Source organism: Haemaphysalis longicornis, unplaced genomic scaffold (assembly GCF_048455015.1).
Source record: "Haemaphysalis longicornis isolate Haplotype H1 unplaced genomic scaffold, Haemaphysalis longicornis Haplotype H1 scaffold_4, whole genome shotgun sequence".
Lineage (NCBI taxonomy): Eukaryota > Metazoa > Arthropoda > Arachnida > Ixodida > Ixodidae > Haemaphysalis > Haemaphysalis longicornis.
Genome location: NW_027526361.1, coordinates 59,915,135 through 59,929,444, shown reverse-complemented (window position 1 = coordinate 59,929,444; position 14,310 = coordinate 59,915,135). Strand labels below are relative to the sequence as shown.

The 14,310-nt window shown below is 47.8% G+C and overlaps 1 protein-coding gene across 1 annotated transcript in view; it reads left to right on the top strand.

The window, feature by feature from the left end:
• Positions 1-14,310, top strand: part of Didum (dilute class unconventional myosin) — a 52,584-nt gene that overhangs the window by 16,780 nt on the left and 21,494 nt on the right. The window contains exons 11-18 of the mRNA XM_077706896.1: positions 2,108-2,189; positions 3,169-3,309; positions 4,078-4,284; positions 5,141-5,272; positions 5,794-5,978; positions 7,065-7,176; positions 11,525-11,736; positions 12,855-13,044. Coding sequence (XP_077563022.1) covers positions 2,108-2,189; positions 3,169-3,309; positions 4,078-4,284; positions 5,141-5,272; positions 5,794-5,978; positions 7,065-7,176; positions 11,525-11,736; positions 12,855-13,044 — 1,261 coding nt within the window. The remainder of the gene's footprint in view (positions 1-2,107; positions 2,190-3,168; positions 3,310-4,077; positions 4,285-5,140; positions 5,273-5,793; positions 5,979-7,064; positions 7,177-11,524; positions 11,737-12,854; positions 13,045-14,310) is intronic.

Below are 14,310 nucleotides of genomic sequence, written 5' to 3'. Positions count from 1 at the left end.
GGAGGTATGAAATAAGGAATTTTGGAGGCAAAAGATGGACTTGAGCAGCGCGGTACAGGAGCGGTTGGAGGTTGATTGGAAAGGTCTTTGTTCGGCAATGGACCTAGTAAGCTGTCGATGACGAAGTTGATGTTAACACCAGTGTTAGTACTGCTATCCTATTAATAAAAATTAAGGGGCACACTTGAGACTGCTTGCATGTGGGAATGTGAAAGTAGTTCGTGTTATTTTAAAGGAGTACTGACACCAATTTTTGGCGTTAATATTATTGCACAGTTCGCTTCCTTTACTCAACAGAATACCCTGGCTGAAATATGAGCGTCCTGCGACGCGAAGAGCATACTTTAATTGGATCTCATTTATTGCGCCAACGGAGCAGCACGCGGAGTGGCGCTCAGAAAATGGACTCAGCGTGACATCATCCTGTGATAGCCGGAAGAAGTGATGCGACAGCGCTCGTCAAAAACTCTTGACGTCACTTCACGTGCGTGGCCCTGCGAGCAACAAGTGGGCGCTGGCGCATTCGCAAACGGGTGCACGTAGCCAGATTTACAGGCATAACCGCTGCCCAGAAAGGCACTGTTGGAAAAATGTATAGCCCAGAATCGCAATAGAAGTCGCCATCAGGACTTTTATTTAAGTGGTCATGGAATTTCCACTGCAATGGTAGGCCTAGCACTTTCAGGCAGCTCAGCCGTTCAGCTCCGGCGGCGGCGTGGTCGAAACAACACCCCCACCGGCCTCTGCAGGGTTTTAACGTCCGCACAAAGCGGTGAGGTCATGCTAGGATTCTGTCATGTGCGCCTTTCAGGATGAAAGCGCGGGAATTTGAAACAAACGATTTTCAGGCCGTTCAGTGTAATTAATTATCGCACGCTGAAGTATTTAAAGTGCTGTTTCGGGTTCGCCAGACCATTAAGCATCGATAAAAGCAATAAAAGCGGAACATGAAATTTTCATGTCAGTACTCCTTGAAACTATGCTACATGCTATGTCCAGTGGCAGGTCTGTTGTGGTTATCGTTCTGCTGCTACAATGTCGGCATCATCAGAGGGATGTCTGGTGTGTAACCTTCACTTAGCAGCGGTCGCAGTTGTGTTGGCTGGTGATGGTTTTAGCTTTAGTGAGTGCCTGCCTCCTTGCTCGCCGCGCAGCATTTGTGTGTTCCATTGGATCTTCTTCTGAGGTGTACTTCTGTGAGCAACCATGTCTCGCAGCTGCCATTGAAATAGGCTCCCCAGAATCAGTCACAGGAAACACACCAATAGCAGCATTGGGTCCAGAGGTGGGATTGTGCCCTCTCAATGCCATTGTCATGATCCCTTTTCTTTTGCATCACCAGGGTGCACTGAGGGCACTGAGCCATTGTTTTGTTGTCTAGTAGACATTATTTGGGGGGTCAGCAGGCTTCTCTTATGCCATGAGCATCCTTATTTGTGCTTGTGAACTTTTGAACAGGGTGCCCTGCAAAATTTTGTTGGGCGCTTTCGTGCTTGAAGCTTGGAAACTGCTTTGTGTTTGTCATGCTTTTGTGATGTTTTATTTGACACCACAAAAAAGCTGAGGGAAATTAAAAAGAGAGGGAATGAGGGCTTTCTGGTTTGTGTTAATCTGTGAGCAAGAAAAAGCACGTTCTGTTGCCAAACAAATACCAAGAAAGCTGCGAAAAGTTCCACCTTTGTCCAAAAATACAAGTCTAACTGAAAAAAATAAAAATGCTTGCAAAAAAGTATGCCTCGCCCATCAGCTGCCTTTCCTTGGCCAGTCTAAAGTGGTTGTTGCAAGGACACTGAAATGCAAATGCAAGTTTGCCTGTATCGGTTAAAATACTATACTGGGGCGGTATTCTCGAGTTTTGTCCCTTTTGCGTCCCTTTCAAAAGTGTCCCTTTTGGCGAGCCCTGATTGGCTAAAAGCAAACAACCGGAAGTTACGTAACACAAGCGCAACAAACCTACTCTCAACGCTCACTGCTTAACCGGAAGTACATCACGATGAAAGGGACTCAAAAGGGACGTTTTCAAATGGGACAGTTACGAGAAAGCCGCCCCTGGACAAGTTACTCATTTCCAGAAATGACAGTTAATTTTATTTTCTTTCATTTCCAGATTTGAAACATTTGAAACCAACAGCTTTGAGCAGTTTTGTATAAACTATGCGAATGAGAAGTTGCAGCAGCAATTTAACATGGTAAGTGAAATGTGAACAATCTGTTCCAGGACTGCTTAGCCGTCATTAAGGGGGCAGACTGGTCTTAGAGCTATTTTTCATTTACTAACCAATTTTAACAAAACTGCAGAGCATTATGGAGTTTTTTGTGCTGATTTCAAATTTGCAATTAGATTTTTTGCAAATTGATTACTTTTTAGATAATTAATGATTAGTTGCCATTATTTTTGGTCAGAAATACAAAATAACCACTCCGTACAGAATGGTGATTACCCCGTGGCTAGGCAGACAAATGACCAAAGCATACAACATTGGAAGAATTTTTTTTATTTAGCTGTTTTTGGTCATTTTACAACACACTGAACTTCACTCCTCCTGCACTCTGCCAGAAATGGCTCACAGGTGATGTCAATTGAACACAATAGTAATTTTCCAAATCCTACATTTGAAAAATTTGTTTTCATCGTTGTATTCTCCACAGTTGTACCTGCTCTAGGTGCAGAGATATCTGAAGGCGAAATGCTAGTTTAGTGTTGCAAGAAAAGTGCCGTTTCACCATCGAATTTTGCACGAACTGAACTGTAGAGTGCACTTTAAAATGCAATTTACAATAAAATTTGGTGCCTTATGATGCAGAAATTTGCAGACTGATAGAAAAATGGCCTGGGTTGCTGCAAAATGCCATTTTCCAGAAAATGATTTTTTGACCGTTTTTCGGCCTCAAAGACCCGTCTGCCCCCTTAATGCTGCATATTTCAACAAGGTTGTCCAGCCGGGCTAATTGGTGCACATCCTTGATCAACAAACACATCGTGCAGTTTGCTGCTTACTTGGGTGCCAGCATTGCCTTTGCACGTTGCTCCCATTCATTTATCCCATCCTTTTGTTCTGTAAGGGACACTGTTTCCACGGTGTTTGGCCCCAGCTATAATAGTGGCGGCCATTGTCTCGCACACACACCGGCTGCAGATGCTTCATGAGCACGCCCTCTGCCTTTCAGCACGTCTTCAAGCTGGAGCAGGAAGAGTATGTGCGGGAGCAGATTGAGTGGAAGTTCATCGACTTCTACGACAACCAGCCGTGCATCGACCTCATTGAGAGCAAGCTCGGGGTCTTGGATCTCCTAGACGAAGAGTGCCGGGTGAGCTCGATGCCCCTCCCATGTTGAACGTCTACCTATGTTGAGTGTTTCGCTTGGTTCACGAGAACTGCTTGGGGGTTACAGGCTGGTAGTATGGATGCAACCACTGTCTTTCGTGCATTTTTTGCTAGCAGTAACTTCGAAAGGGAGGAATACATAGCTCTGTGTAGGCTATGCATATAGAAGGATAATTCGTGTTGAAACAAAGACGTCATGTTTTTTTAGACGTGCAGTGCCATTTATTGTAGCATTTTCATTTCATTTCATTTATTTGCACAGTTTCCTAGGGAGAAATCAACATAATGTTTGTACTGAAAGTGACTGCAATGTTGGTTATTGGAATTTGAAGTAAAATGGAGAGTCGAGCTAGTTGGGGAACATACATTGTTGAAAATCAAGCGCGAACTTTAAAACACGGACAAGAAAGGACTACACCCATGCTTACTGACAACTGAAAGGTTTATTTCCACAGAATGCACATATATACACCCTCTCTTCTAATGTGTGTTTGCCCATCTTGTCAACACATTTATCGTTGCAGTTGTTGAATTGACGCTTACAAAGCGTAAAAAGAACACAATCACGGCGTGATGGTCAAAAAACCGGCCAGTTACGGCTGGTTTTAAGTATGGACTGGAAACTGGCCCGTTTTATAAAAAACCGGTCAGGCCGGTCAAAAACTGGGCAGGTGGCAACCCTAGTGGGCATCTTGCACTGACGGACAAGCTCGCTGAAGTCTTCCCGCTCACCTCCTCCTCCTGCTGCCAGGTGCCAAAAGGGAGCGACAAGTCGTGGTGCGGCAAGCTGTTTGAGAAGTGCAAGCAGTGGAAGCACTTTGAGAAGCCCCGGCTCTCCAACACTGCCTTCATCATCCACCACTTTGCGGATGACGTCACCTACGAGTCCGGCGGGTTTCTCGAGAAGAACAGGGACACGGTTCTCGAGGAGCACATCAACATCCTCAAAGCTAGTCAGGTGAGGCAGGCACACGCAAGCAAAGAAAGCGTCTTGTTTTTGCACCGTCTTGTTTAGCCAGAAGAAATAGTGGGTAGCTATCAGTTTTAACAAGCGCCTTTCCCTCTTCACCAATTTTGGTACCTGCGGCGAGAAAGGAAAAAAAAAAAGGTGTTTTGGGGGGGGGCAAGTGAACACCTAGAAGTGCATCATAAAGTATGGCATACTGCACTCTGCTAAACATAAATTGTAGCTTTGGAAGTGTCAGTCGTCTTTTTGGGGCTAGGTAAAAGTGGAAATTTTGGTCTGTCTATCATCTGAATCAGCCAAAAGCTTTACTGGCAGGTCTTACTACCCACCACCGTGACCAATCACTGGCATTGTTCACGGGCAGGAAATCTGTGAAGTCAGAGGAGGGAACGGGGAGGAGTGGAGCATGAGGAACAGGGGTGAAGGATGTGAAGGGGACAGGAAGAGTGGAAGAAAGGGAGGAGGAGGCAGTAAATTTTTTTTCGGCACAGTTGTTGCATCTTTAGTTTACTACGCAAGAGTCTGTCTGAGAGCAACTGTCGCACACAATGAAGTCATGTAGTGTCCAGGGGTCCCTGGTGGTATAGTGTAGTCCCTAACCAGAGACGCTGGTGAGCTCCTTAGTGGACGCTCAGTGCTGGCTCTTGTCAAGCTGCATAAAGAATTTGTTCAGAATTGAGATATTGTTGCGAACAGTTTCCACCACATGCTTTTCCTTGTTCGTTTTGCCAGTGCTCGGTAGTCATTAACCTCGCTCTTTTGTCATTACTTTAGCTCACAGCTTTGTTCCCTGTTTTTCAACCGTGTTGGCTTTCATAAAGCCTGGGCATCTACCTATCTGGTGCAGTACGAACTGGTCGCCGAGCTGTTTGAGGATGAGCTCTCTTCAAGCAAGAGGCTGAAGCCTACGGTCAAGGTGGCCGCTGCGCAGCCGCAGGCATCTTCAAAGAAGCAACACAAGAAAACAGTGGGCTCACAGGTGAGCGGCCTCCATAAGTACTATGCACTTACCCAGCCATGCAAAAAAAGCTCCTGTGCTCGGCTCTGTCACATTGATGATTTGAGTGAAAGTTGGACACTTTCTCGCCGTGGTGCATTGCATACGCGCAGATGTGTTGTGTTAATGTCTGTGAAATGAGATGTGTACTTCGAAAAATTCTTAGGTTCTTAAAGTGTTTGCACGTTGTACCCAGTGGTATTCTAGCTGGAAGTTAAAGAACATGCTCATTCGTGGATCAATTAAATCAGATTCGTATTGAAATTAAGGTTTATTAAATAACTGAAGGAATGTCAGAGCTAACTGTAGCTGTGTATGATCAGCCAGTGGCTAGTGGTCCAAGTTCACAAACCAGGAAGTGTGAACTGCTGGGGAAAATTTGACAGGAGTGTCACGCTTATGTCTACTCAAATGAAAGTTCATCAGCTTGGCACCTAGGCTGTGCTTGGGAGTTCCTACCTTGGAGTGCCACTCAATGCGCGCCTGTCTGTATCTTGGGACAGTTTCGTGACTCTCTTGGCCTGCTGATGAGCACCTTGAATGCCACGACACCCCACTATGTCCGTTGCATCAAGCCCAATGACCAAAAAGCAGCGTTCAGCTTCGACACCAAGCGAGCGGTCCAGCAGCTCAGAGCGTGCGGCGTCTTGGAGACAGTTCGGATCAGCGCAGCTGGATATCCATCCAGGTGGGGGAGGGGAAGGCCCCTTTCTTCATCTTCTTCCATAATTTTTTAAGTGCGGAGCACTTTACGGGCCCAGCTTGTCATCGTAGCTCCAAAGCAGTCACAGTATCTAGCCACCACAGTCACGCAGCGTCACACACCCACAGTCCCACGGCGTCATACACCCAAACAGAGTCCCACGGTGTCACACACCCAGAGTCCCCTGGTGTCACGCACCCAAACAGAGGTTTCGAAAAGATACCCGCTTGTCCCTCGATTCAGCCTTCTGGCCAAAAGTTAAAAGGATACTTGAACAAAAGGTTTATATAGGCAGAACCGTTCAAAACTCCTGGAACCGCTGGTACTGGTCATACATTTCCCCATTATTTAGCGCAAAGAAAACTGCAGGTACATTTGAGGCAAAATATATGTACTTCACTGGCAGTCTCCACATTCATTTAGTTAAGAATGCTCGTTGGGTTGGTTTTTACAATAGTAAGCAAAAAAAAGTGGCCCCGGAATAAAAAAAAACGACGCCCATGCTGTTCCAGGCAAAAGAAGAAGCAAAAGATAAAAAAATTGCGAGCCGTCCCAAGAGAAGGCACACAAAGCACTGCGAAGGCGGGAAAATTGAATTGCACTGAGCAAACCTCTGTTCAATTCATCAAGAGAGGAGTGAGACAGGGAGGGGAGAGTGTGAGGGGTGGTAGCAAAGAGCAGAGAACGCCACAGCCCTCTGGGGAATCACTACTCCGCACTTCACAAAGCTTTCACGTTGAGTGGAACTGCTTTTTTTTTTTTTTTTTTTTTGCATGTGGGAGCATCTGTGTTCTGTGGATACTAAACTGAAAGCATGCAGAGAAGCATTTTATGGGCTTCAGACACTTAGTCCATTTAAGCTCCATAACAGATTTAGACTTCGTAAGAAACTACACAGCAGTGCGTCATAGTTGTCCACATCCACTGAGCCAGTCTTGAATTAAATTGTGGGCCCATGTTCTCCTACCTTGTATTAGTGGTTTTTCCTTTTCTCCATTTTATTTTACACTGGCACATAATTTCACGTGCTTGTCGGGCTGTGTACATGAAGTGTTTGCTTTCTGTGTCCAGGTGGGGCTATCAGGAGTTCCTGAGCAGGTACAGGGTGCTGACATGTGCCCGAGATATTGACCGGAGCGACCTCAAGGTTACCTGTAGGAAGATCTTGGAAAAGGTCATCAAGGTACGTTGTCTGATGCAGATCTTGCAAGCGGGCTGAGCACATTCCAGGAGCACATTCCGAGTGACAACCAATGGACTACAGTCACACCTGGTTATATCACTCGCAAAAATACTTCTATGTATTTGTTCGGTGTAGGGCATAATTCGATATAAGCAAGCCAAGGAATTGGACATCATAAAAGTACATACCATTTATAAAACAATGCATTGATAGAACTTCCTTACTTTCACACAAAATAGTTGTGTATCTTCTTCTGCTTGGACAACTTTGCTGCCTGCTACAGTACACACTTCTCCACATTGTCTAAACGGTCAAAATAGCTGAGGCCGCAACCTTTCACATTCACAAAAAAGTGCCGGACTTGTGCAAGTGCAAAAATCATCTTGGAGGTTGTGGGCAATGGATCGTCATTGCTGTTCTCGTTGCGCCCACTTTCACTTGCGCTCGGTACGGTGTTGGCAATGTCTTCAAAGCTCCCCCGTGGTCGCGACACCATCATCCACTCTCACAAACTCACCGACCGTTGATCCTGCAATGGCGGCCGGAAATTCCGTCAGCTCACTCCACACTTCGGCAACATTAGTTGTGGCTTTGTTAGACTCCTCCGGATTTTCGGTCATCACCGGCACACACAAGCAGGCACGTCTGAAACAGTTTCGGATGGTTTCTTTCGTAGCATCTGCCCGAGCCTACTCCAAGGAGGTGAATCTTAGGCTCCTTGCCTGCACAAACAATGCCCCCTTTATTCTTCAATATCATGCTGAGGGTGCTCTTGGGAATCTCGTGCATCGCAGAAGCACCCAACTTCTCACCGCGTTCGGCTATTTATGATTGCCAGGCAAATTCTGCCTAGCTCATTTAGTTGCCAGCTGCAGCAACTAAATGAGCCTTTACTTAGCGACACTAGTGCTAGCCACCACAGCTGCATTTCAGAAGAAAGCCCACGAAGTGCCCACGAAGTGGGAACAACACATACACAACGGATGAGGAAAGCATGGCAACAGCTCGCCTATGATTGGCTGCCTTAGTGGGCTGAGCAAACGGGGGTTAATCTATACCTGTGACGCAGTATTTATGCCAACGGGCATACTATCGCAATAAAAAAAAAGTGTGGCGGGCGGGCCAGGTTCACTTTTTGCATGGGAGATGCCGATGGCTCGCCCTACACAGCGTGCTGGTGCTGTTACGATAGGGGGAATGAGGAGAAAGAGCCGCCCGCTACCCGCGAGTGGCTGGGCTAAACTACTTTTAAAGTGTGCTGGCGGAATCTCCCCTCTGCCACCAGGGAAAGCCAACTTAAGGAGGAACTTCTGCGGCTTTCGGCATCCCATATAGCTGGAGTCACTGGTATTTTTGTTCGATATTTGCTATATATTGCGATCGTAAATGCACCGTGTCCAGAAATAGTACGATATACAGGATAATTCGATGTAAGTGGGTTCGATATAATCGGGTTCGACTGTACCAAAGGAAGGCAGATAACTCAATGAAGGGATGAGATAAGAAAATTTGGAGGCAATGAGTATATTCGAGCAGTGCAGGATAGGAGGTGTTATGGAACGGGACGCAGACGCGAGGCCATGGCTGAGCCGGACCGAGTTTATTTGCTTCTTTCTCCTCTAGCCCCTGATCCCGATGATAGTACGCAGTCGTCTTCCTCTTCTTCCATAATTCCGTAACATACTCCCACCCCCGACGGTGGCGCTAGTGATGAGGAAGTCCAGAGCAGATTAGTCTAGGCTTGCCGTAGATTAGTCCAATGTCAATCCTGCGGAGTCTGGAGGTGGTAGATGCCTTTTTGCTTTATCCTCCATCGATGCTTTGAGGCACGATGCCTTCTTCTTGACACTTCCTTGGCTAAGACGGGGCACGCTGTTTTGCTCGAACCGGAGTGCCTGACGCAGGAGGCAAAATTAGTCCTCGAGTGAGCATGGATAAATCGTATTCGCGATGCAGCCTCAATCTTCTGGTCAGCGGTCCCTTTTCGCTTTTCTGTTCGCTTTCGATGTTCCGTTCTGAGTCCTGGCTGAGTTTTTCGCACTTGTGTCTGTATCGTCGTCAATTTCCTGGATTTCCTTGCTTCTAGTAGGCGAATGAACGCTTCACTTTCGCATGCCTGGATCTGCGTGTTCCGAGACCTGCTGCCGAGCCACCCGTTTGGTACCTGCGGTGCACGAGTGTATGCCTTGCTGTAGTGGCACCCGGTACCACTGCTAGGCCGTTCATCCATTGTCTTGATTCGAGTATTTCCCATGCGCGATGGCTTCTTGGTCTTTGCCCCGAGCGCATCCGAGTCTGGCATGGTATTGTCCTGGCTTCGGCGGGATGCCACGGAGCCAGCTGCTTGGCCGAACTCGGTCGTGCTGGTACATCCCGCGGCCTGGTTTACCGACGACTTTGGAAATGTAGGGTCGCTGTGCTGGTCTATCCTTTCTTCCACAGACGACGACAAGCCCACGGTTTCGAAGGGAGCCCTTGTTGCGAATGGGAGGACTGCGCTGGCCGCGTCTTTTTTCTGAGAGGTGCCACCTCTGAGAGGCCCCTGCTTCTTTTGAGGTTGCGACAAAGTCTTCGTCACGGTTCCCGCCTTTCTCAAAGTTTACTCAGAGATTCTTTCCTTTAGCGAAACCTTAGCGCGACTGACCGTGTAAGAGTACTCGTCGGCCTCTTCTAAGTCCTTTACGAAGGTGTCAAAGTCGAGAAGGTTCTGAATGAGCCCGTCAAGCTTTCGAAGTTGATCCTGTTTTTCTTCTGCCTCACGGCACAAATCCATAAGCATACTGATATTCGGTGTTGACGATTGCAAGGCACGCACAGTTGTACTGGCTAATTCAGTTATGTCCGCCCGGAGGATGACCCGCAAAATTCGAAGTCTTTCTACTACCTGCCAGTCATCAGAACCAGGGAGCGCAGCGAAGCAAGGGTCGGGATGGTCCGATGGGTGGGGCTCATCTCCGGGGTCTAGGCGAGGGGTCTGCGTCCAGCACGCAGCCATGGCAGGCAACGTTCAAGGGTGAGGCCTCCGAAATGAGAAAATACGACGAACCTGAGGCCACGCACTACCTTGAAGGCGCTGCGCCGTGAAGTCCGCTGGTCCGTCGTTCCCGGGTTTCACGGCATTAGAAATGTTATGGAACGGGACGCAGACGCGAGGCCATGGCTGAGCCGGACCGAGTTTATTTGCTTCTTTCTCCTCTAGCCCCTGATCCCGATGATAGTACGCGGTCGTCTTCCTCTTCTTCCATAATTCCGTAACAGGAGGTGTTGCAAGTCTATGGGAGAGCTCTTCGTACTGTAGTGAACATGATGATGATGATTAAGTCCCAAAACGTACCAGAAATTATCATGGTTTAATGGTAAAAGATTTCAAGCACCGACTGCCCATTTTCAGCACTACCACAAGTGATCGGATACATCAAAGCCCCTATCATGTCACATTATGGCAGGGAAGCAGGTAATTCGAAATCCACCTCATTAACCGTAGTCTCTGTGACTGCAGCAACATTTGTTGTCGCACAAAACTGTGGTGAGGTATTTAGGGCACAGTTTTTCAAATAAAAGGAAGTTTCAGTTGTCTTTATAGCCCATTTAAAGCATGAGGGTGGTTCCCTTATGACAAAACTGATGAGAAATTCCAAATGGCATCTCATTCCCCTGTCCCTTTGAAGGTAGGCAATCTCCTTCCACTAAGAACTGGGGGGTGTGGATGGTACCTTGTGTACGAAACACCAGCCCTTCAGTCACTTTAAAATGTCAGAAATTAAAACGGCACACCAGACACAAGACCAGACAAAGAAAGACAATTGCAGCATCTGGTTTCTTGCCAGTTCTGCTGTTTTAGGTTTTCAAGTATGTAGCAACTCACCCAAGTTTCCACTTAGCAACATATATTTTTGCGTGTTTGGGCTGATTGCACGTACCGAGGAACTGCTGATACATACAGTCTGTAGTCTTACATTTCTCCACTCTACTGTTCTGCAATGGGATAAGCACTGCATGTGGTAAGATGTCCTCTGCTCATCATTTCCTTGTTGGCCCTTTTGTTGTCACAAAGTTTATTCTGTGCGCCAGTCCCCCTCAAGAAAGTATTCCACATGGATTGATGTGTAGAGGGTGTGGGATGAAAAAATAAACGAGGTTCGTCCTCCCCCTTTTCTTCACTCCTCTTCCATTGCTGCCAGGCACAATCCTGCATCTGCTTTTCTTCCCTCCCCAACAGTCCACCACACCCTGTAGAGCACATTGCATTGCACTCTAAGTGCTCTAACACCTTTAGAAGAGTGTTTCCATTGCTTCCTACTGCTGTTGCTGCTGTCTGATGGGCCGTCTGGCCCTGCTTGGCCCACAGGAGGAAGACAAGTTCCAGTTTGGCAAGACCAAGATCTTCTTTCGGGCGGGCCAGGTGGCCTACCTGGAGAAGCTGCGGGCAGAGAAGCACCGGGCGTGCGCACTCATGATCCAGAAGCACATTCGGGGCTACCTGCAGTACAGGCGCTACCGACAGATGCTCAGCACCGCCCGGGGCCTGCAGAGATACGGACGGGGCATGCTGGCACGAAAGTGAGTCGGCTGCCCTCCCCTTATCTTTTGGCACCTGTTTCATTGGAACAGCCATGCGGGACTTGTAGGCACACTGTGTCTAGAGCTGGCAACACCAGTTCCTGTGTTTTTTGTCTAGGTTTGGCACCTGCCTGTGACGACTCACCTCATTTCATTTATTGCTTTTAAGGGGGGACACGACCTCGAAACAACTTTTTTAATTAGGAGGCTGAAATTTGCACAGCTTGTAAAGATTCAGCTCCTCTTGTCATACATACAATCAGATTTCGCATAGCAGCTCCAAATGAAATTTTACGCTGCATGATGTATGTACAAATATGAGGTATGTACAAATACAAAGGATGCATTAATAAATATGGGCATTGTAGTCAGACATTGAAATACATCTGGAACTGGGGGTAAGAATCGTGAGGCTCAAAACTATTTGGTGAATATAAATAGCACTCGCGAAGCTTTAATAAAACATGTCCATAGTAGTGGGTCTTGAACTTGGAAGTCAGAGTAGAGCTTTTCATAGGGCGAGTTTTCTGGTCAGTGGTGATAGCAGTGTTGTTGATGAGGCAATTCAAAGGTCAAGTGCAGGGAGGAGGCGAAGGAGTCATTTGACGTGTGCAGTGCAGAAGGAAGTTCTGTTTGGCGGCTTCAAAAGTTTGGAACCATTCTTTTTAATTCGGGCATAGATTTGCTTGCTGACACACAGCACCGAAGGGAAGGAAGAATGCGAGTCAGTGGTTCAAAAAGGCATTGCTAGCAGTGAAAAATGGGGCATAAAAGTGATGAAAATTGGGGCATAAAAAATGCTCGAACGTCATCACTGAGTCGTCCTACGCAACTGTGTGGCCTCTTTTCTAGTTTTTCTAAACCTGCGCATGACAGCCGCTCAACTGCAAATGAGAGTAGCACCCACTCGAATGACTGTAACTTTAGAATTCATTATTTTAAACTGGCTTTATTAGAACGTCCTAAAATTTCAGTGCTGCCAGTGTAGTGCCGCAGCAAACTCATTTCACATGGCCCTGTGGCTTTGGTTAAAATACTTGGCGAGGAGGGCAAAGCTGCGTCCTTTTTGTTCGCCTGATTGTGCTTGCTGACATTGTCCCCTCCCTCTCTGCTGGCAGACATGCGCACTTCCTGCGCTGCACCAAGGCGGCCACGGTGGTGCAGAAGCACGTGCGGGGCTTCCTGGCCCGCAAGCGGTACCAGCGCCTCAGGCTGCTGGTCCTCCAGCTGCAGTGTCTGGTGCGGGGCATGTACGCACGGCAGCGGTACGTCGAGCTGCAGCGCAACGCGGCCGCCGTCGTCATCCAGGCAAGGGGCACTCTTCCTCTATGTTGATGAGTCCCCAACAAACGGCACCAAGGGCAGGAGGTAGCGTAGGGTTGGACAAACAGCACCATGCAGGTTAATTGCCAGCATTCTGGGTCCCGTCCTTCGGGCTGTCTCTTAGGTTGCCATGGTGTGCCAGTTAGTTGCTGTGTCTTCAAGCGCCTAACCCCTCAGCAGTGCACTTGTTTGAGTGTTTCTCTGAATACACAGCGTTCATGTTAGAGGGATGCGAGAGATTTTAGAACTCTGATCATCCTTGGGCTTCACTTTTTTTTTCTTTCTGTTGTTTACGCAAGGATCGTTGTCACTTTCAATGTCTCTGTCACTTATGGGACGAAGCAGTATGCGTAGTGTTGTGATAGCCAGGGCTAATCATTGTTGTAATATATTCTTCAATTCACAATATGGCAATGTGCCGTTTAGAGCTACATTCTATGGCAATGTGCTGTTTAGGGCTACAGTCGAACCTCATTATAGCGAAGTAGTACCGTATTTACTCGCGTAATCCTCGCACTCGCGTAATCCTCGCACCCCTAATGTGAGCCACCAAAACTTAGATTTTTTGGTTCCTCACATAATCCTCGCACTCCCAACTTTGCAGCGGCGAAAGTTGCCTGCTCGCGAGACCCGCATGGTGCACGTGCTCTCCAACGCGCGCCCTCCCCCGCCGCCTCTCGGTTCGGCGGAGAGCGCTGTGTATCCAAGGCCATCCAGGCGCCCTAACAACCTGCATGGCTACTCCCTGACAGGCGCCCTAACACGCTACTCATACACACGGAATAAAAAATTGCGCATCAGAAAGAATGTTTTGACACTGTCCTTGAGCCGGTTTCGCGTGCGCATAACTAGACGATGTTCGCGCAGCCCGCTGTCGTGTCGTCGTGTCGCCGTCGTGGTCCCGTCGTTGAGCAGCAGCAGTCAGTGAGTCACTCGCGTCAGTGGTGGATAGCTCGCTGCCATTCTGAGAACTTTTTGATCTCTGTTTTGTGCTTGGTGCCGCTTCGCCATGGGGAAGAACGCCAGCTACACTGTCGCTTTCAAATTGAAAGCGATAGAGTACGCGATCGAACACGGCAACCGCGCCGCAAGCAGGCACTTCGGCGTCACCGACTTCAACGTGCGTTACTGTCGAGCTTCACAAGTAGGGCACGCACATGACGACGACGAGATAGGGCGCGCGCCAGAAAGCAAAGGCGGCAATTTCATGATCGCTGATCGACGGGATACTGTTTACGTTGTAAATTATAA